This window comes from Marmota flaviventris, chromosome 18, assembly GCF_047511675.1.
Source record: "Marmota flaviventris isolate mMarFla1 chromosome 18, mMarFla1.hap1, whole genome shotgun sequence".
Taxonomy (NCBI): Eukaryota; Metazoa; Chordata; class Mammalia; order Rodentia; family Sciuridae; genus Marmota; species Marmota flaviventris.
Genome location: NC_092515.1, coordinates 51,182,436 through 51,209,088, shown reverse-complemented (window position 1 = coordinate 51,209,088; position 26,653 = coordinate 51,182,436). Strand labels below are relative to the sequence as shown.

The following is a 26,653-nucleotide window of genomic DNA, read 5'->3' as shown; positions in this document are numbered from 1 at the left end:
AACCACTTCCTCTAGCCACACCCCACCCACAGCCAGCCACCACCCAGTTAATCCCATCAGGGATTAATCCTCTGATTAGGTTAAGTCTATAACCCAACCATTTATCCTCCAAACCTTCTTGCACTGTCTCATATGTGAGCTTTTGGGGGAAACCTCATCTAAACTCTAACAACTGGATATAGAGCAGTATGATGCCTATTTTATTCAATCTGTTAATCTTTGAATTGACCCTAAGAGGTGGCTGCTGCAGGTCAGTAATAACTTATTGGGAACCCCAGGGGCCAGATGCTTTCAAGTTCAGCTTTTAAAAAGTTAAATGCAGTGCATAGTGCACTGTGTCACCCAGTGCCAGGAAAGTCTTCTGAAATCAAACAGTAATATTTCTGCAGTTGAAATGTTTGACTCTGAAAACTAAATGGGAAAAACAAAATAAAATCAAAATAGTCTTCTGTCAGATGAGTTTTTTTTTTTTCCAAAGTAAGTTTTGATATACAACTAATGAAACCACATCCCCACCTTGCTTTTTGGAGCTTACTGAATTTCAAAATTGTAATGAGTTTTTTTAAACCACTGAGCTACATTCCCAGCTCTTTTTATTTTTTGCTTTAAGATAATTAATTATCTTTAATAATTAATAATGTTACAATTAAGTGGTGCTCACTTAATTGTTAAGAACCTCATTAAGTTGCTGAGGCTGACCTCAAACTTACAATTCTCCTGCCTCAGCCTCCCGAGTCACTGGGATTATAGGTATGTGCCACAGTGTCCAGCAGCAATAAAGAATTTTTGGATATATATGATAATACTATTTTTTATTTTGTCTATACACAAACTGAGGCTTAGTAAGACTCAGTGATTGGCTCAAAGATTCATAGCCTATAAGGGCAGAAATCCACTAGCCAGGCCTGCTGATAAAAGTTGATGTGTTGGTTAGATCTGCCAATTCCAGAAGCAGTGTGGAGATTCCTTAGGAAACTTGGAATGGAACCACCATCTGACCCAGCTATCCCACTCCTTGGCTTAAACCCAAAGGACTTAAAAACAGCATACTACAGGGACACAGCCATATCAATATTTATAGCAGCACCATTCACAATAGCTAAGTTGTGGAACCAACCCAGATGCCCTTCAGTAGATAATAGGGAAACTTTGGTATATATACACCATGGAACACTACTCAGGATTAAAAGAGAATAAAATCATGGCATTTTCAGGTAAATGGATGGAGTTGGAGAATACGATGCTAAGTGAAGTTAGCCAATCCCAAAAAAACAAAGGCTGAAAATTTTCTTTGATATGAGGATGCCAACTCATAATGGTGATGCAGGGGGAGCATGGGAGGAATTGAGGCACTTTAGATGGGGCAAAGGGGAGAGAGAGAAAGAGAGGGGGGGGAAAGGGGGTAGGAATGATGGTGGAATGAGTTAGATATCATTACCCTAAGTACATGTATGAAGACACGAATGGTGTGAAAATACTTTGTGTACAGTGACTTGGAAAATTGTGTTCTATATGTGTAATAAGAAATGAATTGCATTCTGCCATCGTGTATAACAAATTATAATAAATAAATAATAGTAATAAAAAAAGATCTGCCAATTCCAGAACACTAGGCCATTCAGCTCCTATGTGAACCAGAAATACCTGAAATGCCCTATTCAGAAAGTGAGGTCAAAGTTTCTCTTAAGACTCAAGCAAGCACAGACTCTGAGCAAAGCTCAAAGAGATCCAGAAAATCTCAGTGAAGGCACATTTCTTTCAAACTTACCTCTTCTTTTGGTATGAATTTCACCTGCACATTGGATCTCTCACCAGGTTCCAAGACTCCAGAGGTGGGTTGTATTTCAAAGGTCCGGGACTTTGGCTTTAATTCAGCACGAAGTTTCCTTCTTAAATACTTTGGAATGTGTTTATCCAGCTGGTTTATAAATATTAGACAATTAGATAATCTTCCATGGAAAATGGACTCATTCTATTATCCACTCACTCACCCTACAGTTCCCGAGTACCTCCCAGGTGTCAGAGAATGTGTAGATTCTAGAAGGGCAAAGATGAACAGAACATTTGACCTGATATCACGGTCTGATAGAGCCTTCAATGCAGGGCTTAGGGCCCAGACACTGGCTACCATAAAAGGTCTTTGAGCAGGAGATTGAAATGATCAATAGAAGGGCTGAGAATTACAAATCTGGCTACAATGGAGATGGAGAAAAGGAGACCAATGGTCACAACTCATTTACCTTGCTTACAGGACATTGGCTCTGGACAAACCATTCACAAGGGACTTGGAGATGATTGGAAAGCTGAATAGTTTCTATTATGCACTGTCCACACTGAACTGTGGCAAACTCCACTTTTCCACAAGACAGTGTCATAGCTGGGATTGTCACGTTGGCTTTGAGACAGATGTGAACGGTTGGCCCTCCAACCACCTGGAGTAGACAAAAGGTTGCTGTTTACCATGTGGCATGGGGTTGGGGAGAGAATCCCAGCTTTGCTATCATAACTGGATCATCCCAGGGATGAGAAGAGCAGGAAGTGCAGAGGGTCAGGTGGGCCCATCTTACCTTGATGGGCAGAAGGACCTCTTTGTTTCCCACAGGAAGATTAGCCCCTTGTGGGTCAAATCTCACTTCAAATGTTTCCGTCTCACAATAAGGCAGATTTTTAATGCGATCTAGCTGAGTACTGAAGCCTGGACCAACACAAACAGAATTTCTTTGGGGGAAAGGAAAACAACACACAGGCACTGCTCTAGAGACCCCCTCTGGGGCAGAAGGACTGCTCCAACTATCACAGAGTGACCCAGCCAGTCCATCTGCTGATCCCAGCAGAAGCACAGATGCTGCTCCAGAAGGAGAGGGCAGATAGGTGGGGTCCTTGTTGGAAATGACAAAGTGCAACAGGAAAGGGTCTCCCCGCCTGGTTACCTGTGTCATGAAGGACACGCTTATCTGCTTGGAAGGACACTGGTAAATGACTGGTGTTGGTAATCTTGATGATGTGGGTTCGGACTTCACCAACGACAATGTAGCCAAAGTCCAGGATGTACTCAGGCAGGTGGACTCTGAAACAGTTAACATGCTGTCCTTACCAGACACTTTCAAAGTAAGAGAGTGTGAGGGTCTCTCCTGCCTCCTGTGCTCAATTTTGTTTTCCAGGGTGGAGAACAACTGAAGGCCACTAGAATGGAGACTAGAAACAGCATAGTTCCCCCAAAGCCTGCATTGTTTAGCCATCATCTCAGAAGGTGTGTGGCATGGCTCCTCCAGGGAGCCTGAAATGGGGCCTGTCTATTAGACACAGCTGGAGTCTTCTGACTTGAGGCGGTGGGACCCTGCTAGATTGGCTGGGTGCAAAAGGACTGCAGATAACACAAGGCGAGTGGGTTTCATTCCCAGATGATCAGCCATTATTTCAGGGGACACTGCATGCTTTCTCTGCCACACTTTCCATCAAATGAAACACAGAAGGGCACTCACTTGGATAGTCTGCGGCAACTCCAGTGGATGAAGCCAGTGTCATCTGCTGCATCAGGGCTAACTGTTTTCTGATGTTCTAAGGCATAGTTTTGGACTATAAGTCGCTCTACTTCCATCTGGAGATAAGCACTTAACTGGAGCAAGAGAGAAGAGCAATTCAGAAAGTTCTTCTACAACATGCATACATTCTCTCTCTCTCTCTCTCTGGTGGTTCTGGGGCCTGATGCTAGCCAGCACTCTACCACTGAGCTACATCTCCAGCCCTGGAACATGCATTCTTAATGGGGAACAAAATAGAGATTAAAAGTGGTTCTTGTGGGAGTTGAAAGATCTTAGCTATTACAATGGGTTATGGTCCCCCAAAGGGCTATAGTGCACAGATATGCAGTAAACCTAGGGTATTCAAATTTTCATGCAAGTGGTTGGGGAAAATTACAAACTGGTTTGTCTATATCCTGGACTACTACTCAGGCATCAAAAGGAATGAACTATCAATGCACACAACTCAGATGAATCTCCAGAGCCAGTCTCACAAGATTACACGCTATGTGATTCCACTCATACGACATTCTTGAAACAATAACAGTATAGCAATGGAGAACAGACTGTAAGGCCAGGGGTGAGGGATGTGGGGAGAGGAGAGTGGGTGTGGTCATAGAGGTAGGGCATGTAATGGGCAAGCATGAATTATAAACATGAGGCTTAGATCTACCTGTTGAAAAAATAAATGCAGAGACTTCCTCCCAGCCAGCTTTGTAGGGCATTACAAAGTTGTGATTTTAAGTTCTTTCTATCTCTTTGAAATGTATATAAATTTCTAAAGAAGCTAAGTAACCGTTTTGCCAGACTCTGAAATATCTTTCTCTGTGACTTTCTTGAACACCAGGGAGCCACATCTTTGAGATGCCATCATCAGGAAGACGGAAGCCTTACTTCCCAGCTTCTGTAGGAGGATGGGAGCCTAGCTTTGGTGGGGCCAAGATAACAGAAGTCAGCATCTCTTTTGGGTAAAGCCAACTAGCTAACACAGATGGTTACCGCAATCACCATGTGAGTTTAGGGTAAACTACGTGGAATGTACAAGGACACCTATGTGGTGGGTTGAATCTGATGGGTTATATAAAAGGGGTTTCCACCTTTTCCTCTCCGTGTGATCTCTCAGCAGATTGTCTGCGATACAAATTGCATTCTGGCTTTCCTCATTGAACAATAAAATTGTTTTGTCTTTGTGGAGAGACTTTCTAAGTTGGAAGACTTTCTCCAAGAAGCACAAGGAATCCTTGTGGTGAAGGAATAATTCTGAACTTTAATTGTCACAGTGGTTAAATAAATCTATGCAGGTGATATAATGGCATACAATCACACACACACACACACACACACACATACACACACAAACACAAACATAAACATGTGAAACTGGTGAAGTCTGAATAAGCTCTGTGACCTGTACCAATGTCAATTTCCTGGTTTAGATATTTTATGTTAGTTATGTGAGTTTGTTACCAATTTTTTTTGGCAACTCTCTATAATCTATAATTATATTTTTAAAAGCTAAAAAAACAATCAAACTACAAAGAGGATTTCATTTTACATATAATAAAAATATTTCATTGGGGGAACATTAGGGAAAAAATTCTAAGAGTGATTTTTGTGGGGGTGATAGTGATAAAGGTTGATAACTTCTGTCTGAGAAGAGCCCAGCAGGAAGGGTAACCTGCGACTGGACCCAAAACAAGACAACAGAGATGGAGGGTGGAGAGCAGCATGACAGAGGGCAGCGTTCCCAGTTGTCTGGATTCTAGAACAGCAAGGTCCACTCTGTGCTGCTAAAGAGCCAGGAGTAGCCCAGCCCTGCCCCGCTCAGGAGGACTAACGTAGCTCTACAGATGCCATCAGATTTACAGAAAGCCCGCCATGGGAGAGACTGCCAGAGACAACTGTCCTGGGCTTTGGTAGGGAGTAGCCAGGACGGTGATTAGCAGGTGGAGAGACACTGCTGCTGCCCCTTGGGATCAGCCAGGAGTCTGGCAGGGGAGGGCAGAAGCTAAGAGCCCTATCTTGGCAGCTGGGTAGGCTGGATTCAAGTCCTAGCTCTGAGCTTCCCTTAGGACTGGGACTTCACTTCTGCGAACTCCAGATAGCTGTCAAGTTAGATGATGATGGTAGCCTACCCCCCACCTTTGCTGGGAGAGGATTGAATGAGATACTAATGCAGGTTAACAGCGTGGCACAGGCCTCATATAAGAGTTCAGTAAATGCTAGAAGTGTTGTAAATTATGATCATCCCTGGTGCCAAGGTTCACTTTTAGCATCCTGTACTGAACAGGATTCTGCAAAACAGGTCATCCCTGGTGGCCTTTGGGGTACCTGAGTTTCCCCACAATACCCCTCTTCCGTATTTTAGAATTACTTTCAATCAGTCTAAGGGCTTCTGAGACAACATATATAATTCTTCCATGGACCAAAATCCCACGTGTGTTTACATTTTCAAAGACGAGGACAGGGAGAAAGCAGCCCTCCTGACTAGGAGAGGAATTTCAGGAGATGGTGAGGGAGGACTTTTAGGGATTTTGCAGCCTCTGTTGACAAGCTGGGCTACTTCCTCCTTCAGAGGCCACCTCTTGTCTTGGCTCCCATTCTGTGACACTTATGCACTGCTGACTTTTCCAGGACCTCTGGCTGCCCTTCTCCCCAACTCAGGAGTTGGTGTGCATTCTTTCAATTTTCTGTGGCATTACAGATGCAACCCAGTGGTGCTCTACCAATGAGCTATACTCCCAGTCCTTTTTTATTCTATTTTAAATTTTGAGACAGGGTCTTGCCAAGTTCCCCAGGCTGGCTTTGAATTTAGCTCCCCTTGGATTGCAGGTTTAATCTTTTTAAAAAATTTTTAAATTTGTTTTAATTAGTTATACATGGCAGTAGAATGCATTTATACACTTTGATATATCACACATAGATGGGATATAATCTCTCACTTTGTAATTCCACTTGTCTGTTTTAGGAGGGCTCCTTTCTGAATCTACCCATTTCCCTGCTCATTCTGAACATTTCCTAGGGAATTCCACTACTTCCTGTGATGACGATGACCAATGATGACTCTCAAATCACTTTCTCCAACCTCTTTCTCTGCCCCAGGACCCCAGCAGTGGTTCCGACTCCCTACTGGATGATGAAGAGAAATCTCATGCTCAGTAATGGACCATCTGACCTCAATTGTCCCCTCCACATCCCAGAAAAACATGTTTCTCTACCTGTGTTTCCTGTCTCATCGTCTCTCTCCTTACCTTGTCATCCAAATGAGATATCTGGACGTCATGCTCACCTCACTCCATATCCAATTAGTTCCTAATCCCTGACTATTCTGGAATATTCCTGGAACTCACTCGTTTCTCCGTACCCCTGATCCCATCACCACCATTTCTTACCTCAAAGTGCCAACTTTTTCAAAGCTGCCTCCCGTAGCTGCTCTCCTCCTCTCAAGCCCCACCTTCAGAGCTCCACAAGGCAGCCAGAGGTATCCTCTAAATACGCACATCCAACTACGCCAGCATCTCACTTCATTGGCTTCCTGGGGCCCTCAGGATAAAGTCCAAACCCTTACCACGTTCTCCAGGAGGCTGCTCACCTCCCTGGGCTCATCCCACCTTCCCTCCCCACCCGCTTTGCCTTGGCTCTATCTTTCTTCTCTCTGTTCTCGGAGCTGCCATGTCCTTCTTGCCACTGGACCAGTGGACATACGCACTCTCCTTTCTTCCCATGTCCTGTGCAGGGGGAAGCCAGCCTCACCTCAGCACATTCGTCCTCAGGTATTTCCTCAGTTATGATCTCAAAGTGATCCAGAGTTTCATATTTGTTGAACTCTTTTTCCAGGTTTTTTCTAGCCTGGTTCAAGAAGATTTCATACTTTTCATTGCCTGTGGAGATTGGAAGGGGAAGAGAATCAGGATGCTGAGAAAAACATGACTTATGCCCCCCAACACAGACTCTTGGCTCAGGGTGAAGCCATAAGGGAAGTGAACTTCCTGAGACTGCACCTGCCAGGTTTTTCCCTACGTCAGAGGGTGAGGTAATCTGTGAGTGAGTTGAACTTGTACCTGATTTCCCTGAGTTTAATGAGACTGGACGAGGTGAGCTACTAGCTGGTTTTCAAGAATTTGGAGGAACTTTGCCAGTTCTGGCACTGAAACCCCTACACTCTGGAGCCCCTGCAGGGCTGGGACAGCTGGTCACTTAAGTCGATTTTCATGTTGATTAAATCTTCAGTTCAGAAGAAGAATATATTTAGGTCAGGTTGCTGTAACTAAATCTAAATAAGTCACAATATCCTGAATAAGGGAGGGTAGGCAACTGGTGGAGAGATTGCAGGCTCCCAAATTCACTATTAAGCCAGTGCAAATTCAAATGCTCTGAAGGGCAAAGGCAGCAGAATAATTAAGGTGCCTACCGTAAGAGAACAGGAGATGCTGAGACTAGAGAACTGTAGCACAACTAATCATATTCAGATTTAAACTATTTTAAAGCCCTTACTGGTCAAACCATGTCTGCTGTTGTGGTAAATATGGCTGGGTGCCCAGTCTTCAACCATGTGGCAAAGGCTTTCTTTCCTGACAATTAAAGTTTGTCCTCTGCATTTGAAGGCTCTGCATCTGCAGATTCAAAAAACTATGGACCAAAAATATTTGAAAAAAAAATTGCATCTGTACTGAACATGTACAGAAAGCCCTTTCTTCTTGTCATTATCCCTTAGACGACACAGTTCAATAGCCACTTACATGGCATGTGCACTATATTAGGAATTAAAAGAAATCTAGAGATAATTTAAAGCATATGGGAAGATGTGCATGGGTTATATGTAATTACTATGCCTTTAAAAATTTATTTATTCTAATTCGTTATATATGACAGCAGAATGCATTTCAATTCATATTACACATATAGAGCACAATTTTTTCATGTCTCTGGTTGTACACAAAGTAGAGTCACACCATTCATGTCTTCATACATGTACTTAGGGTAATAATGTCCGTCCTATTCCACTGTCTTTCCTACCCTCATGCCTCCTCTGTTCCCCTGCCTCCTCTTTGCCCTATTTAGAGTAATTACTATGCCTTTTTATATAAGGCACCATGGATTTTGGCATTCAAAGGAGTCCTGGAGCCAATGCCCCCTGGATACAGAGGGATAACCATATGTATGCTGCTGTAGCTATGTTCCTCTAGCTGGAACTCTAGATATTAGAGAGGAATGTGGTCTTAGCTTTATTAACATTTATGTTGATGTTTTCAGAGAGCAGACATTTAGAATTCAATGGATGATCATAAACAGGTGCACTAGAGACTTTAGGGCCTGGGGTAGGAGGAAGGCTGGGGAATGAGGACTTAGCCTGAAGCTGTACAGGGAAGGTGGATTCTCACAGCTCACGGCAGTGAGAGGCTTCTCTTGTCCCTTGGTCCTATATCTGGTGTCAGGAAGATGAAAGCACTATTCAGCTGACAGAGTGAAGTGTCAGTCTTCTTACAGAAGAATAGCTCTGGGGGCCACATATGACCAGAAAAGCCCAGGCTAGGCACGTGGGCAAACAACTAATAATGTCTAATTTAGTCTTCAAACCATATATTGTCAAAATAGGGCCATGGCTGCTGTCTTCCTGTGCTCTTTATGTTTTGAGGTTTCTATGCCTGGAGGTACATCAGCCACCCCCTTCAATCCAGAGGACATCTGTGCACATGCTACTGGGAAAGGAAATTCAGGGAGAGGTCAGGGCTGGAAGGAACACACACCAGACTGCCAAGCCTTTGAAGGTGAAATTTCCTGGTCCTTCAATTTCCTGGTAATTCAATGATGGCAAGATTGTCCAGGGGTCTTAGTTTGGATCTACCATAGGCTATATCTTGTCTCATTAAACTCAGGTCACCAAGTCAAATTCAACTTTCAAGCCCCGACCTCCCTTGGCAATTGATACGGGAACTAGAGGGGATTGTCATGCAAATAAAGCGAGCAGTCACCAACCTTCCAGGAAGCAGAACTGATATGTACCTTTTGTCCCCACTGTGGGGGAAATACCATAATGGGCAGTAGTACCTCGAATATTCCTGGGGAGATCCAGGCAGATCCGGGGAAAGAAGCCTTCTCCATTCAGAGTAATGTTTTCTGGGACCAGGTGAGCGATCTGTATCTGGAAGCTCCTTTCAAAGATCTCAGGTATGCCAGGTAAGTAGTAAACCTTCAATACCTGCTCCTTACATGAACTGATAAAACCCTGTGTAGTAGAAAGAGCAGAGGGAACACTCAGACATACAAGAAGACTTCTGTTTCTGGAGGTGTGAGGTACTGGAGAGTCCGAGAGGCCGACTGTACCAGTTATTCTGCGCTCACATACTTCCCCTGAGATCTGTTCCTGGAATGCCCTAAGGAATCGACAAGAAAGCAAAAGCAAAACAGGCAACACACATGAACAGACGTGTTATGGAGAGGAAACACAAAGAGTGAATAAAAGCAGCAAAGAAAAAAAAACTCTCACCCTCCTCATTCATTAAGGAAATTCCAGCAAAAATCAGAATTAAAAAAAATCTTAAACTAGACTGGTAAAATTTACCAAGTCTTGATGAGAATATGCATCAAAGAAAACTTACTTTATATACCTGTGGTGGGGAGATCAATGGGGATAAGCATGGAGAAAACCACTCTAACACCATCTTATAAAGTTGGACACACACACAGGCCATGACCCAGCAATTCCACCTCTGAGAAAATTCCCTAGGGAAACTCTTCCACCTCTGGACCAGGAGACACAGGGGGGAAATTCATGGTAGGATCATTTTTAATAGCAAATTGTTGGGGGAAAAAATGTGCTTCTCCCCTCTTTTATGGAACATTGTGTTTGTGTGTGTGTGATGCATATGTATGCATATGTGTATGTAAGGGAACACAGTATGTAGGCAAGTTGCAAAGTGGGCCATGTTTTGTATCTCCAAGATTCATCTTTGTATCCCCATTCTCTCTTCTTCTCACCCATCCTTGGGCAATGCACAGAATTCTGTTGTTTCCCACGAAACAATTCTTCCTGAACTCAGTGACCTGGGGTGAGGAGGTGTCTCAGCTTTATGTCAAGCACTTTGCAATGAATTTTTCCAAAATAACCAGTTCTGTCATGGAATTCTGGTGGGGAGACCTCCCTCCCCCCATTTTTCTATGTCCTATATACTGTTGAGCTCTGTAAATGTTTGTTTTCATTAGAAGAATTTGACTTCACAACAGGAAAGCGGGTATATAGAAGAGGAAAAGAATACTGAGGAAAAACCCCATTTAGACTCATAAAAAAAGAAGACCCAGTTCAAAAGCAGGAGACAGACTACAGACAAGGGTTAACACAGCGGCCCTGGACTGCTGTTCTTAGGAAGGCCTGCTAGCAAGGTGGACCCTGGGTTGGCATCTGGCATCTGAGATTTTGGGAGTGTCTTTACAGTCCCCTGATAAGACTCACTGTGCTGAAACTGCAAACAATATGGTTTATGTTGAATAGCTGCGTCTGGAATTCTGTATGCGCCAGGTGTCATGCCTACTGTGATCACCTCCAGGGAGAATCCAGGGCACTGAGTTCCTGACGAGCTTCCCTGGCTGCCCTCACAATGTTGTCTCAACTCATGGGGAGACTTCAGAGTGCCCTGTGGGAGCCCCCAGGAGGGGACCCTTGGTAGCTTGTGCCTGGTTTCCTCTGGACTTTGCCCCAAGTGCTTTTCCCTTTGCTGATTTTACTTTGTGTCCTTTTGCTGTAATAAATCATAGCTGTGAATACAACTTATTGCTGAGTCCCACGAATCCTCCTGGAGAAAAAGGGACATATGACATTAGGACAAGCTCTGCTGATCTTTCAAAAAATAACCACGTTAGTTTACAAACCATTTCAGAATTTCTCATTTCTTCTTACTGTATCCAAACTGGTCAAGCACAGTATGAAAGAGTAATTTATGGGCCATTTATCACTTATTAACAAAGATGCAAAAAACAGCAAATAAAATATTAGTTAACTGAATCCAGATTTCATACACACACAAAATTTTAAAATTCAGATTGATAGCAAACAATACACAGTGTTTTTCATATTTTCTTTCCTTCTTACTTTAGAATATATCTTAGAATAAAGTGAATATTGATACATCTAGAACAGCTGTATTCTTTTTAACTGCTGTATGTTATTCCAATACAAAGTTTTAATACATTTTTAAAACTAGTTCCCACCTGGTAGACATTTAGTTTGTTTCTGGTCTTTTGATATTGCCATTAAAATAACATTGTGCAAATGTAGGAAAATGTATGTATGATAATTAGAAATGAAATAAAATTTCTGATTCGAAGAGTAATTTTAAGAGATATTGCCAAATTGTTCTCTACAGAGTTGTATAAATTGATACTAATAGCAGCAGTATAAATGTGAATGCTTAAAAAGAAAACCAGAGGAGAAAAGGCAAGGAAAATGTAGCAATTGTGATAAAAAGAATAAAAAGAAATCATTACAGAAACTTTTCTAATAGAGAAAATAATAACCAATTACTTCAAGTCTACTGATGATAAGGCTTCACCAAATCTCCCTATCAAAACCTCAGACATTCTGGTAAGTTTAAAAAATAAAATTCAACCATAAATGTTTCAAGAATGATAAACCTAAAACAAAATCAAATAGATGTAAGGCAGAGGGAAGCTGGAATCAGGACCCTGAGATCAAAATGGAGTTCAGAGCAAAAGGCATTAAGAGAGAACAAAAAGACAATTTAAAATAGGAAACTATGCAGTCCACAACAAACACCCAATAGTCATAAAGTCCTTGGTGTCAACATAGAGAATGCATAAAACACAATTTTTACATATTGTAGAAAACAATAGATAGAGTGATGCACGGGGCTTTATATGCCACTCCTAAGAAAAACTAAACAGAAAAAGATATAGAAGATTTGAATGCTATAATTATTTGGGCAGTTTAATAGACTTTCATAATAATCTGGAGCCTTGGAGACATTATTTTCAAGCATTGGCAAGCACTGAAAATCATTTTAGCCAGTAAATCACATGAATAAATTCACTCAGTAGAAACGGACACAGCCATATTATCTGGCCATGATACAAATACCTCAATATGAATGTTAATAAGAGTTTAAATGACAAAAGAAAAAATCTTAGTCATTTGAAAATAAAAATATATTTTAAAATTATACTTGTAAATAAAACTGTAATTTTAGAGAACTCAGAAAATGATGAAAATCATGATATTCACTTGTATGAAATATACAAAATTGACTTCTACTTTTTAATCTGTCATTTTCTTAATATTTATGGGGTAAGGCTAAAGGTGTACTCAGGCAAATAAATAGCCTTACATTTTACACTATTAATTAGAAAGAAAAGTGGCCATTCATCTTAAGAAGTTAGAGAGCCTGGTGTGGTGGCACACACCCTGTAATCCCAGCAGCTCAGGAGGCTGAGGCAGGAAGATCACAAGTTCAAAGTCAGCCTCAGAAACTTAGCGAGGCCCTAAGCAACTAGTGAGACCCTATCTCTAAATAAAATATAAAAAAGGATGGGGGATGTGGCTCAGTGGTTAAGCGCCCTGGGTTCAATCCCCAGTACAAAAAGAGAAGTTAGAGAAACAAAATGTAAGAATAAATTCAAAATAATAGGTAAGATAAATTGGAAAAAAAAGAAAATAGGGTTGATCTAACAGATCCTAAGATTTATTTTAAAGAAATAATTATTGAAATAATATAATATTAATATATAAATAATATAATAATTAATATTAATAAAAACAGACAAATAGATCTATGAAGACTAGGGAGACTAGCAATAACCTAACTAATTTAGGGGAAGGACAAGAAGACAGTACTCATTATCTGTGGACTGTAAGCTTGTTAATTTATCACTTATGCTGTTTAATATTTTATAATTTTTATAGCAATGCTGTGCATTTTCATAATGTGAAACATTCAAAGTTCCTTACCACTGGAAGATCAACATAACATAGACAAGGAACCACACCCCCATTTGCTTTTATTCTAGAACTTACATGGCTCATTACCGTCTACAGGTGTTTTCACATCTGCTAGTGAGAAACTGCCTTTATTTGGTGTAGTAAGTGGAGAGGAAGCCCCTGGCAGTTACTGGGGGGAGTGTGAAGACTTCCATGGAAATAAAGTTGATTTTATTATCACGAAGTAGTAGTTCCATAGGTTGTAGCTGTCTGGTTCACAGCTACCTCTGAATGCCTGGAAACTGGCTAGGATTGGACTCCATAAATACTCATTTAATAAACAGATGACCTGGATTTATTTATCTTTCTTCATTCTGAGAGTTCTTTAGTTTTAATTTTACAAAAAGAAGTCACCCCTCCCCAATCCTGGCAGGGAATGCTAACCTGTATCTGGGGTGTGGCCCAGGGGGTTGGAATGTGGGTCCCTCCCACCATTTGCTCACCGAGAGAGGCACAATCAGTGGTACCCCAGGACGAAAGTTTTCCGATGAAGTCTGGTGGCCAGCCAGGACCTTGAACTCGAAGCCAACTTTCCCAGTGTTCTTCAGTGTGATTTCACGCTCCGTGACATAGTTGAACAGCTTGAGAGAAGAAGGAAGAGTGGCCCTCCATCCCCATCCACTGGGTGCTGCCCTCACCCTGAGGAAGGGGAATCAGCAAAACTTGCCTCAGATCCGGTCTCTACTCTGCCTGAGATAGACACTGCTCAACCCATAATACAGTGCCTCTTGGGGTAGGACTGCGACCCTTTGGATACCTGGCTTACTTCTTCTCATTAATAGCTTGGTTCAGCATCCAATCTCTGTGCCTCAGTTTCTTTATCACAGGAACTAAAATTAGCAAATCTTGAAGTAAGCTTTCTATACAAAGAAGATTTGCCTTCTGGATTCTGTCTCATAAGAAAAATGTAAGATTTGAATTCAGAATATTCTGGAATAAATTTTTCCATTTATTTAGGGAACCATGGCTATAATGGATCAGCCAGTTCTTCACCAGTTGATATAGTAAGCCTAATAACTGCAAACTGAAGTCACTTTGGGGGTCCCTAGGACAAGCTAGGACAAGGTCCACCTGCTTCAAAGAATACATTTGGAGATGAGCAGAAACCAATTGCCCAGAGGACCCCAAAGATAAAGAAGGAAAGGGAATTCTATTTGGTCAACATAATGGAGTAAGTCTGAGTGCCAGATGATCTGATTTTAGACACAATGTTTAATCTATAAACACACAATTCAGTAGTTACACATGCAGAAGCTAATGAGGGTCCAATCATTAAAATTTGGTTGAAGATATATGGTCTCTGAGTGTGTAACACAGAATCTAATTGGGGAAAGAACAGAATTAACTAATAATTATCCCAAAACAAAAATTAGAAAGTACATTATTTTCTAGCAAAGACTATACCTAAGTGCCAAGGGAATATCAAGTAAGAGAAGGTAACTGGGATGGAGCTGAGCTGGGTCTTGCAGGATGCATGGTTTGAGGTTCTCAGAGTGGAGGATGGGGGTACAATATGTGGGAAGATGTGGAGGCCAGAAGGGCTGGGGTGCACTGGGGCCATTGGGGAAACCAGCTTGGCCACAATTATATGAGTGGACTATAAAGGGGAACATGGACAGGGAAACTCCTGTGAAAGGAGCACATTAGTAGAGGGGCTCACTATATCCTCCCCAGGAACAGGACCCAAGCCCTGACTGACTGGGGGACACAGATAGAAGCTCATGATGGCTGAGGTTCTACTCTGACCCATGTACCACATTGACCAGACTCCACCTGGGTAACCACAGTCTCCTGTGAGACAGGCACTTGCTAGCTCACTCCCATCTTATAGATCAGGAATACTGAGGCCTGGAGAGGTTGAGTGGAGGGCCTATGGTAACAGAGTCAGGAAGAAGCAACAACAGGATATAAAACCATGCTCTTTTCTCAAATACTGCTTTTCCAAATACTGCTGAGATTAACTGGTCAGAGACTGAGGGGATAAAAGGGAAATTTATCTGGCAAGATGTTTAGGTGGGATAGAAGTTTAGTGATAGAAGCCAAGAATGTTCCAGTAACCCCTTGCTTGCAGTGACTATGTAGACCAGTAGGGTTGGCATCACCCGGGAACTTGTTAGTCATGCAAATCTCAGGTCACCTCCAGACCTCCTGAATCGGAACCTGATGGATGTGTATGCAGAAGGCAGTGAGGGAGGAGCAGCTGTGGTCATTTAGGCTTGGCTTGATGAGGTCTTGTAGAGTGATTGCAGTGGCAGGGGGACAGGAAAAGGGACTCAGAGCAGGACCCTGGGGAATGAAGTAGCAATCTCTGGACAATGAAAGGATATGGGGTGTGGAGGTGGTTGTAAGCCTTAGAGATTGTAAACCAAGGGGTGTGAGAAAATGGTAGTAAACAGATTGGAACAGACTTGTGGATTCCAACAGGCGTCCAGCATACCGAGTTTCAGGAGACTGTGAGAAAAGTAAGTGAAAATGTCAGGCACACAGTTGGGAGCAGAATGATTGGGGTCAGAGAAGAAGATTAGGGACCCAGGACAGGGATGATGGTAAAGCTACGACGATCAAGAGTTTGGGAGAGATTCAAGGACAAGAACTATGGTTCATGTTTGAGGAAAACCCAGAAATCTCCACCTTGGGCATCGTAGTACCTGTAATCCATAGTTAATATCCTTGGTGTCAAAGGAATAGTTGACCAGGGAAGCCTCTCCCTTCAGTATTATTTCATAGGTGGGCCCTCCTTCCACTTCACACAGAGCTTTGGCTTGGGCAACGATGTCAGCATGTCCAAAGAAGGTGAAAGATACCTGGTGGTGACTATGTGGCTGCAGAACTCCATAGAGGGGCAGAATGTCAAACACCTGCAGAGAAAGTCACACTACCTGAGAACAGAGATCAGGATGATGAGCCTGAATGGAAGTTAAAGTCCTGCCAACTGGACAGACAAATCCCCAACTTTTCACTTGTTTGACTCTATGAGAGGTGACTAAGGCAGCATCCTGAACCCATATGATAGTCATGGTGGGAACAGTGCTCTTGTGAGACCCAGGAAGTAGCAAAGCCAAGTCCTTGTCCTGGAGCAAGACTGGATGGGCTGGAGTGTGGGTGCATCCACGTGAAACCCACCAAGCTGGCAGGCCTGAGGTGTGGTGAGCCAGGGTGCACTGATCTGTCCCAACCTGGGCCCACTGCAAATGCCACTCCACACAATGCATGGCCCCAAGCCCCAGAGCATCCATGATCCACTGACACGAGTGTGGGAAAATGGAAGTCAGGTAGACCCAAATGGAGATTAAAATAAATTTGATCCAATAGTGTTGGTACTTTTCCAAGCCCTGATTAGCATAAATTTAGACCAATCGTGGTTGATCCAAGTGCTATATAAACTCCTAGACTAGCACACTGAAGTGGCAACTCCTATTGGGTCCCCTCTCCACTATTAGAGCTCTTGTCTCTTTTCCCATGGGAATAAATCTCACTCTTTTGCTCTTACTCTTCCTGGCCTGTGGATTTCATTCTTTGAATTTGCAAGGCAAGGACCCAGAATGAAGAAATTGGTGGTGAATGCTGGGTTTGCTGTGACTGGAGGGAATGGCCCACCATTAAGAACTGCAACATGCCACTCTCCAGCTTTGCCAAATGCAATCCTCAGATCTAACATCAGCAGGCATTCCCTTCCTTGACTAGCTGTACTAAAATGGGCTTTCTCTGCTGCAAAGACTTGCAGCTTACACAGACCCCACCTGCCAGCAGAAGCAGAGAAACTAGTTTTATCCCAAAATCCGTTTTCAGTAGGACTTACTTCTTCTATCCCAATGGTAAGCATCTCCTCCTGCTCAAAGATCCATGGGGATTCTTGAAACTCCACCTGACTCTGACTTCTTTCTGTTTCAGTAGAGTTATTTTTTATTCCCTATATATTAAAGATATGGGGAAATCTATAAGCAAGCATAATGGAGCATAGATATGCACCTCCCCATCACTGACATAGAAAGGAAGCATGTGGTATATAATTATAAAAATAGTATGTTTTCCCCAGGGAGATAATTGGACAATGTCCAAAATGTGCACAATGTACGTGACACTGATGTTTACTTCAGTGTTATTTATAATCACAAAATTCTGGAAGCAAACCAGCTGCCCATCAATAAAAGTTCATCTTAAATAAAGTGTATGTGGTCCCTCTTTCTATGGAGAGGGTACAATGTATATTTACAGACCAAGAATGATGGAGTGGAAAATCAGTTCCATTCATATAAAATTACATAGGCCCTGTGGGTCTGAAGGTGTGAGTGGGTGTAAATGAACAAGACACCACTTCTATTCAACATAGTTCTTAAAACACTGGCATTTTGAGATTTGCATATGCAAACAGATATCTGGGAGTTTGTTTGCTAAAAATTTCAGTAGTATTTTTCCATAAATGATGGAATTTTGAGAATTTAAATTTTTTTTTGTATTTTTAAATTTCCTATGACAAACACCTTTGAAAATAGAAAAAAAAAATTTAAAAGACAAGTGTTCTATATACTCACACTGAAAATTTTGAAAAATACAGAAAACTCCAAGGGGAAAAAAAAATCAATCAATAGGTTATACTATAAGTACAGGTGCATGTGTGTTTATATCCTGTATGTATCTGTATCTCTCTTTCTATATATATATTTATATTCTGATTTTTTTAGTTGAAATTATGAGTGTCACCTTCCTGTGTGACTGAATATTCTTCACAAAGATCATTTAAAATATTAAAAAATAGCTATTCCAGGCCTCTTATTTTTTTAAATGAATTTAATGACTTTTTATTTCTATAAAGAATATCATTGGAATTTTAATAGGAATTGCTTCAAATATGTATAGCACTGTTGGTAGTATGACCATTTTGACAATATGAATTCTGCTATGAAATTTTTAGACAAGGAACTATACAATTCAAATTTTGATATACTTGCCAAGCTGCATGTTGTAGAGGATGTGCCAGTTCAAATTCATATTGGCCAAGTATGAAAATGCCTGCCCCTGGCCACTCTTCACCATGAATGCTACAAGCCCTATTTTAATAGATTGTATATCATCCTGGACACACAGTCTTAAGTTTTTCAATGTTTTGCTACTTCTAAAGTACTATGGTGAAAATTTTTGTATGCAAATCTTTGTGTGTCTGATGGCTTTCTTTGGCCATAATTCTAGAAGGAGTATTTAAGGGTGTATGTGTGTGTGTGTGTGTGTGTGTGTGTGTATTTAAAAGATGTTTTTAGTTGTAAATGGGCACAATATCATTGTTTACTAATTAATTTATTTTTTATGTGGTGCTGAGGCTCAAACCCAGTGCCTCAAACGTGTGAGGCAAGTGCTCTACCACTGGGCTATAGGCCCAGCCCTTATATACATATATAAATATTTTTTAACCCAGGGGTGCTTGACCACTGAGCCCCATCCCCACCCCCTTAAAAATATTTTGTTTTTTAAAATTTTGAAATAGGATCTTGCCGAGTTGCTTAGGGCCTTGCTAAGTTGCTGAGGCTGGCCTAGAACTTGCAGTCCTCCTGTCTCAGTGTCCTAAATTGCTGGGTTACAGGTGTGTGAGGCTGAATCTGGCTAGGTATATGTATCTTTCAAATCTCTCAATCTTCCCTTTGTTTTTGCTATGAAACTATTGAGAATATTGCTCCTTTGGGAGCCTCTGCTATGGGGGAGGAAGAGCATAAGATCCTCAGGTGTGGAAGTAACTGGCTTTTCCAGTTCAGAGCTCTCTGTCCTGGGGGATCCTGGGCTTGCCGTGGGGTGTTGGCTCTGGAGTGTGATTGGAGAGTGATCTGGATGAAGCCACAAAGCCTCATCCCAGCTTGACCCCTGGTCCTGCCTTTGTTTTATGGGAAAGACCTTCTATTTGTCAGCTCTCTCCAGGGCAAAGGAACCTTACATCTGAGATCACAGTAGATGCTGTCATTTTTTTGATTTCTTGGTCTTCGTACCCCATCTCTTCATCCATAATGATAGTCCTGGGAAGATTAATAAAATGGAGGGAATCATTCAGTTTGCAGTCATCATCACATAGTGTCACTGGCATCTTCTTCTACTGTCTTCCTCTTTCCCTCTGTCACACCCCAGAAAGTAAGGGGAAGTTCTCACTCAAGGGTCTCAAGAAGTCAGCGAGCAGTGCTTAGCTGCCCTCTGTCCCCAAATATGCAGCTAAGCCACTAAACTGGTCAGTTTTTTCCTAGGCCCCAACTTATCTTTCCTGGAGCCCGGAACCCATGCCTGACTTATGGAAAGTCCTAGGAAGCTGTAGCAATTCTTCAGACAATATGAATGTGTCCTGAGTACTCAATGTTCAACTTCATAATTGTTGGAGCATTTTATTATGAGGATATAATGTTTGGTATAGTCTCATATCCTTTTGCTATCCTGGACCCAATCCTGGCTGCAAGCCTTGGCCCTATAGAAGGACTCAGTCTCCCAGGGCTCAGGACTTAATGGATGTCTGAGAGCAGAGATAACTCTCAGCTCCTGATTCTAGAGGTCTAATCCAGGGTCTAGCACACAGAAGGCACTCACTAAACTGTTGACTAGTGAATGACTGAATGAATAAGGAATGAGTATAGAGAATGAAAGTCAGATTAGAGATAAGAATGCTGTTAAAGACCAGTCCATGCTGGTTTTGCATTTGTACTTACCTAATGGAATCACAATTTTCCACCTCGGGTGACTCTACAGTAGGAGGGACTGCTGGTGAGCTGGCAGATGCTGAGGTTGCTGAAATAGACTCCATCTGGGACACAGGGGTACTACTGGGCTTCTTTGCCCATGTCACAAACCTACAAAGGCATAGGAGTGGGAGGGCTTTTGAAAATTGGTGCCCTGTGGCCAAATCCTAGACCAGGCAGATCTAGAAGGACCACCCTGTACCCTCCCATGGACTTGCCTTCTTCAAGTCTTGGCTAAGGTTTCATTTGCTCCTAAAGTCTTCTGACCTTCTATTCCAATCTCGGTCCAGTATCTCTACTCAAAGTGTCCACAGGCCTCTGGGCTTCTGCTCTCATACTTGCCTTTAGCTTTCTGAGGACTTGTCTCAAACAGGGTACCTGATACAGTGCCTGGCCTGGAGTACACAGGCAGGTCTGGCTGTGAATGAGTGGGGTATCTGCTCCCAGATAACTAGAAAGCAGGGTAGGACTAGGGTGAGGCATGCAAGGAGCTCCTCTTCGGGGTCCTGGAAGTGCAGGCTCAGCCTTTTTGCATGACCTTGCTTCCTATAATGTGGTGTCTCTGGTGCCTTGCTTGCCACACCCCAGTCCTGATCCCACTGGTGAGCTTTGCGGCCATTCAAATTGTCTGAGTAAGGGGCAAATTGGTGGCTACTCAGCTGGTGCTGTGCCTGTATGTCTAGGTTCCACTGATTAGAAAGACCTTTAGATGTCACAAAGGCCACGGTGGTGGGACCACCCCTATTCTTCCTTCCTCTCAGGGTGCATGTGACTTTTTCTGGACTCTTCCCTTCTCCTTCCTCACCCATCTCAAGCCCTTAATATTAATTTCAACCCAATTTCACTTATATGTTAATTTTGGCCTTATGTGCACTCAGAGGTTCAGTAGAGATGTCATTTACTATCTGAAGCTCCCAACACTGTCCCCTTTTGCCTTGGAAGTGCCACAGCATTTCATTGTCACTTCTTGTAGGGTGCTGTCCACTGTCTACCATGTCCTGGAGTACCATTTCCAAATTTTCAGGCACTCTATGCCACCTTCATAATTTTTGCCATATGGGTTATTACCTAATAAAGCAATTTATTGAAGAAAACTTACACACAAATTACGCTCACAAGCATACAGTTTGATGAACTTTTTTTTTTTTTTTTACAAAGATATGTACCTGAGTAACTACTGCCACATCAACAGAAAAAATGCCAATCATCCTAGAAAGTACCCTGGTGTAAACTCATCAACTTTATATTCTCTGTGGATTAGCTTTGCCTACAGTTTCAGAGAAATGGAGCCAAAATGCATTCTTCCATGCCTGACTTCTTTTGTTCAGCATAATGTTTACCAGAATCATCATGTCACATGAAGCAACAGTTTTTCTCCAACTGAATAGCATTCTGGAATATGGATTCTTGTCCATCTTGTTGATGGACACCTAGACTGTTTCCAGCTTTGGATACTATTAGTGAAGCTGCTATAGATATTTATGTATAAGTCTTTAAAATGTGGACATATGTTTTCATTTTTTTTTGCTACAATTGGGATCCGGAATGTCCCTCAAAGATCCATGGGTTAAAGACTTGGATTCCAGGTTGTTGCTATGGGAGGTGGTTAAACTTTTGGGAGGTGGGACCTAAGTGGGAGGTCTTAAGGTTATGGCAGGTATGTCCTCAAAAGGGATCGTGGGACCCTGGCTCCTCCTTCTTCCTCTCTGCATCCTGGCTCATGATGAAGTGAGTGGTTTTTAAAAAACTATTTACTTATTTTTCATTACAAATATTAACTCATATTAATTGTGCATATTAATGGGTTTCATTGTGACATTTCCATAATGCATATATTGTGTTTTAATCATATCCACCTTCCCTCTCTTGCTTTTACTTCTTTCCCTCCTCCCACCTGATCCCACTCCCTTCCCCTTCCCTAATAGCTCCTATTTTACTTTTAAGTTCTCTCTCTCCCCACCATGCTTTTTTAGTTTCTACATATGAGAGAAACATGTGATGCTTGTCTTTCCATGTCTGACTTATTTCGTCTAACATGATGATCCCAAGTTCCGTCCATTTTTTCTGCAAGTGATATGATTTCAGTCTTTCTGGCTGGAGAACATTCCATTGTGTATATAAACTACATCTATCCATTCATCTGTTGGTAGGCACCTGGACCAATTCCATTAACTGGCTATTGTGAACAATGCTGCAATATGCAGGTATCTCTTCTGTATGCTGCCTTCATTTCCTTTGGATGGTTGGATCATATGGTAGTTCTAGTTGAAGTTTTCTGAGGAACCTCCATACTGCTTTCCATAGTGGCTGTACAATTTTACATTCCTATTAACAGTCTATAAAGGTTCCTTTTTCTCCATATCCTCGCCAGCCAGCATTTGACTTTTTTTTCCTTATAGCAGCCTTTATGACTGGGATGAGAAAGAAGCTCAATGTAGTTTTAATTTGCATTTCCCTGATGGCTAAAATGTTGTGCACTTGCTCATGTGTTTATTGACCATTTGTACTTCTTCTTTTGAGAAGTGGATATTCAGATCACTTGTCCATTTTTTTTATTGGATTACTTCCTCTTTGGATGTTAAGTTTTTTTGAGTTCTTTATATATTCTGGAATTTAATCCTCAGCCAGATGAATTATTAGCAAAGATTCTCTCCTTCCCATTCTGTAGACTGTCTCTTCACTTTGTTAATTGTTTTCTTTCTGGTACAGAAACTTTCTACTTAGTGGTAATCCCATTTGTCAGTTCTTGCTTTTATTTCCTGAGCTACTGTAATTCTATTTGGGAAATTGTTGCCTGTGTCTATATCTTGAAGTGTTATCCCTATCTTTTCCTCTAATAGTTTCAAAGTTTCAGTTCTTATATTAAATGATCCAGTTTAGTTAATTTTTATACAGGGTGAGAGATAGGATGTAGTTTCAATCTTCTACAGGCAGATGTTCAGCTTTTGAAGCACCATTTGTTGAAGAGGCTGTCTTTTCTCCAGTGTATGTTTTTGGCACCTTTGTCAGGAATCAGATGGCTGTAAATGCATGGATTTATATCTGGGTCTTCTATTCTATTCCTCTGGTTGTGTCTGTTTTTATGTCAATACCATGCTATTTTTGTTATGGCTCCACAGTATATTTTGAAATCAGGTATTGGAATGCCTCTAACATTGCTCTTTTGGCTCAGGATTGCTTTAGCTATCTGGGGTCCTTTGTGGCTCCAAATAAAATTTTAGAATTGTTTCTTTCTAGTTCTGTGAAAAATGGACAATGGTATTTTGATGGAGATTGCATTGAATCTGTAGATCACATTTGGCAGCATGGCCATTTTAACAGTGTGGTTCTCCCAATCCATGAACAATCTTCAATTTCTTTCCTTAGTGTTCTATAATTTTTACTGTAGAGATCTTTTACTTCCTTGGCTAGGACTATTTCTAGGTCTCCTTTTCTGAGGATATTGTGAATGAGATTGTTTTTCTGATTTCTTTCTCAGCAAATTTGTTGCTGATGTGTAGAAAAAATACTAATTTTTGTATGTTGATTTTGTATATTGCTCCTTTGCTGAATTTGTTTATGAGTTCTAAGAGTCTTTTTGTGGAGTCTTTAGAGTCTTCTAGTATAGAATGATATAATCTGTAAACAGATAATCTTATTTCTTCCTTCCTTGTTTATATCACTTTTATTTTTCCTGTCTGATTGCTGTGGCTAAAATTTTGAAGTATAGATTGAATAAAAATGATATGAGTGGAAACCCTGAATTATTTCTCATTTTAGGGAAAAGGCTTTCATGTTTTTCTCATTCAGTATGATATTGGCTGTAAGTTTGTTATATACAGTCTTTATTATGTTGTGCTAGAACCCTTCTATATCTAGAGATGAGTGGTTTTCCTCTGCAACACACCCCTGCCATGTGCTGTCTCATCACCAGATCACCCCAAAAAAGGGGACAATGGATCCTGGACTAAAATCTCTAAAGTGAGTCAAATAAACCTTTTCTTTTTATAAGTTGACTATGTCAGGCATTTGTTATGTAATGGAAAGATGACTAACCCATTCTTCTTGGTTAAACTCATAGGGAGAGAGCATTGCTGAATTGTATGATATATGCACGTTTAACATTAGAGAAAACTGCCAAATGGTTTTCCAAAGAGGATGTAACATTTTATACTACTATGCATAGTGTCTGAGAGTTCTGCTTAGTCCACATCCTCATCCATACTTGGTATTCAGTCTTCTTAATTTTAGCCATCCAATGACTGTATAGTGATAGCACACTATCATGCTCATTAATAGGCTTATTTTATTTAATCACCTTAAAAATAGGCTTATTTTAAAGGAAAATTTTATTTAATTACTGTAAATGAAACCCTAGAATAACCTCCCATTGAAAAATCAATGGGGAAAAAAATCCATGCTATTTTCTTGCCTGGTGAAGGCTCTGAGCTGAGCCTTGCTTACTCGTTTAAGAAGGATGATTAGTTTACTCTCCCTTTGGGAAAACATGGGGCTAGCACCATCAATGGCTGGGCTTCTTACTCTACAGAACTATGAGCTCTTGAAAGGCAGAATCTGGGGTGTTTCCTTTTTACAGACCCATTGCACATGGTCTGGTACACACTGCCTGAGCTCAACAGATGTTTGATAGAATGGATGGATGGAAGGGTGGGTGGATGGTTGCATGAGAGCAGCTGAACAGCATGTGGGGTCATTTGGCTATTGCGCACCCACTCCTCCATCTGGGATGGCCTTGGAGAAGCGTGGTAAAGGTCTTTTCATCTCCTTTCATGAGCTTCCATTTGGCTTGCTGTAGACCAGATGTCTCTAGTTGACTTTACCTTAAGCTGATGTATCATCCTGGGCAGAGGACCCATGTAGCCTTGGTGCGGGAAAATCTCCTGGGAAACTTGTTACAATATTCTTGTGCCTCATCCTTGGGTAGATTCTATTCTGATTTGATAGGTCTCGGTGGGGCTCAAGAGTTACATTTTCGAGTCTCCCCAGGTTCTCCTAATGGACAGCCAGATTGAAGAGCCACCATAGGTGGGAACAGCAACATGACAGCTCAGGATGCAGCTGATAATTAATGTGGGGTTAGCACTGTAGCCTTAACAGCTAGGGACAGTGCAAATCAGCAAGGACAATTCTGAGCACTTATTAAATCACCCCAGGTCAGGTCAGCAGAGGTACCTGAGGAGGGACCCTTTGCCAGATTGTTGTGCACATAATAGCACTCTTTCATCCAACATTTGCAACCCCTGGGATGTTGAGCTCAATGAAAAGAGAATGTGTGGGAATACCTGTAAAGGAAAAAGTATGAAACTATAGAGTCTGCATACCTGAGGAAAAACAACACTTCATTTGACAATGATACCTAGACGAGTGGGAAATGAGAGGTCTCTTTGGAAACAGAAGAGAGCTAACACAGCCCTTCTTGCTGGTAGGCTGAGCCACAGGAGACAGTGAAACCTTTAACAGAACGAATCCTTTAACTTATTAAAATCAGAAAACTTGCTCCAAAAAAATTGAAACAAAACATTGATAGAGTTTTTTGGATAGGATTTCACTTTACCCTAAGATATAAATGATTGGGCCCCACTATGCTGACCCAACAGGGGTAGATTCAGTTATTTTTAAAAGAGAGAGTGTAGTAAACAAGGAAAATCAATATTGCTCCAATTCCACAGCTATGCCTATCAGAATCAGTGGAGGAGCTGGGAACGGAACAGGAAAGGAACACCTTTCCTTTGTCACTTTGGCTGCGACAGAATCGCGTGAATGTCAAACATATGCTGATCAGCAACACTGGTTTGGGCTCAGCAGTTTCCCTCTTCATGTTTTATTTTGAGCTCTTGGGTAAGGATCAATGTAATCTTTTTGTGTTGCAAACTAAAAAAAAAAAAAAAAAAAGCAAAAAAACCCCAAAACAACTGCCACACTTATTTCTTGTTCTTCCTTTGCTGCAATCAGTATTGTACCAAAATAAAACCCCAAAGAACAAGCTTGTGTTTCAGTTAATATTCTGGGTCAGTGTCACATGAAGTTTGCAGATGGAAAGTATATGTGGGACATCTAATGAAGTCTGTGCAGAATGGTCCAGGTTGTGGGAATAAATGGTGGCAGGGGATGGGCAGCCTTGTAGGGGGACATGCTGGTTGCCTGATTCCTTAGACGTGGATATTACGAATGTCCCCTACCAAGGGTGAAAATGGTTACTGGCTGTATAAAAACAGCTTGCAGATATGCTTTGTTTGGCTGAATAAAGAGGATCTACATTCCTATTTTTCAAATTAATAAGTGCAGCAGATGCTATTAGTGTGGTGTCTAAATCATCTTTACTAGGAGGACACGCCCTCACCTGGGTGCTGTGGGTGTTGGCTGCACCTGTATCTGGAGCATCACCCCGTCCTGATGGGAGCTGGCTTCACCTGCCCTGAGCTGCCTGGCAGGTTACATCT

The 26,653-nt window shown here is 41.6% G+C and overlaps 1 protein-coding gene across 1 annotated transcript in view; it reads right to left on the bottom strand.

Annotated features, from left to right (window-relative positions):
- The window catches only part of Hydin (HYDIN axonemal central pair apparatus protein), a 318,432-nt gene that overhangs the window by 118,061 nt on the left and 173,718 nt on the right, over positions 1-26,653 (bottom strand). Inside the window, exons 23-34 of the mRNA XM_027933192.3 lie at positions 20,184-20,324; positions 19,430-19,508; positions 17,309-17,419; positions 16,158-16,367; positions 13,953-14,090; positions 9,570-9,747; positions 7,275-7,402; positions 3,483-3,616; positions 2,931-3,067; positions 2,568-2,695; positions 2,241-2,432; positions 1,769-1,918 (exon numbers count right to left, since the gene is read on the bottom strand). Coding sequence (XP_027788993.3) covers positions 1,769-1,918; positions 2,241-2,432; positions 2,568-2,695; positions 2,931-3,067; positions 3,483-3,616; positions 7,275-7,402; positions 9,570-9,747; positions 13,953-14,090; positions 16,158-16,367; positions 17,309-17,419; positions 19,430-19,508; positions 20,184-20,324 — 1,726 coding nt within the window. The remainder of the gene's footprint in view (positions 1-1,768; positions 1,919-2,240; positions 2,433-2,567; positions 2,696-2,930; positions 3,068-3,482; positions 3,617-7,274; positions 7,403-9,569; positions 9,748-13,952; positions 14,091-16,157; positions 16,368-17,308; positions 17,420-19,429; positions 19,509-20,183; positions 20,325-26,653) is intronic.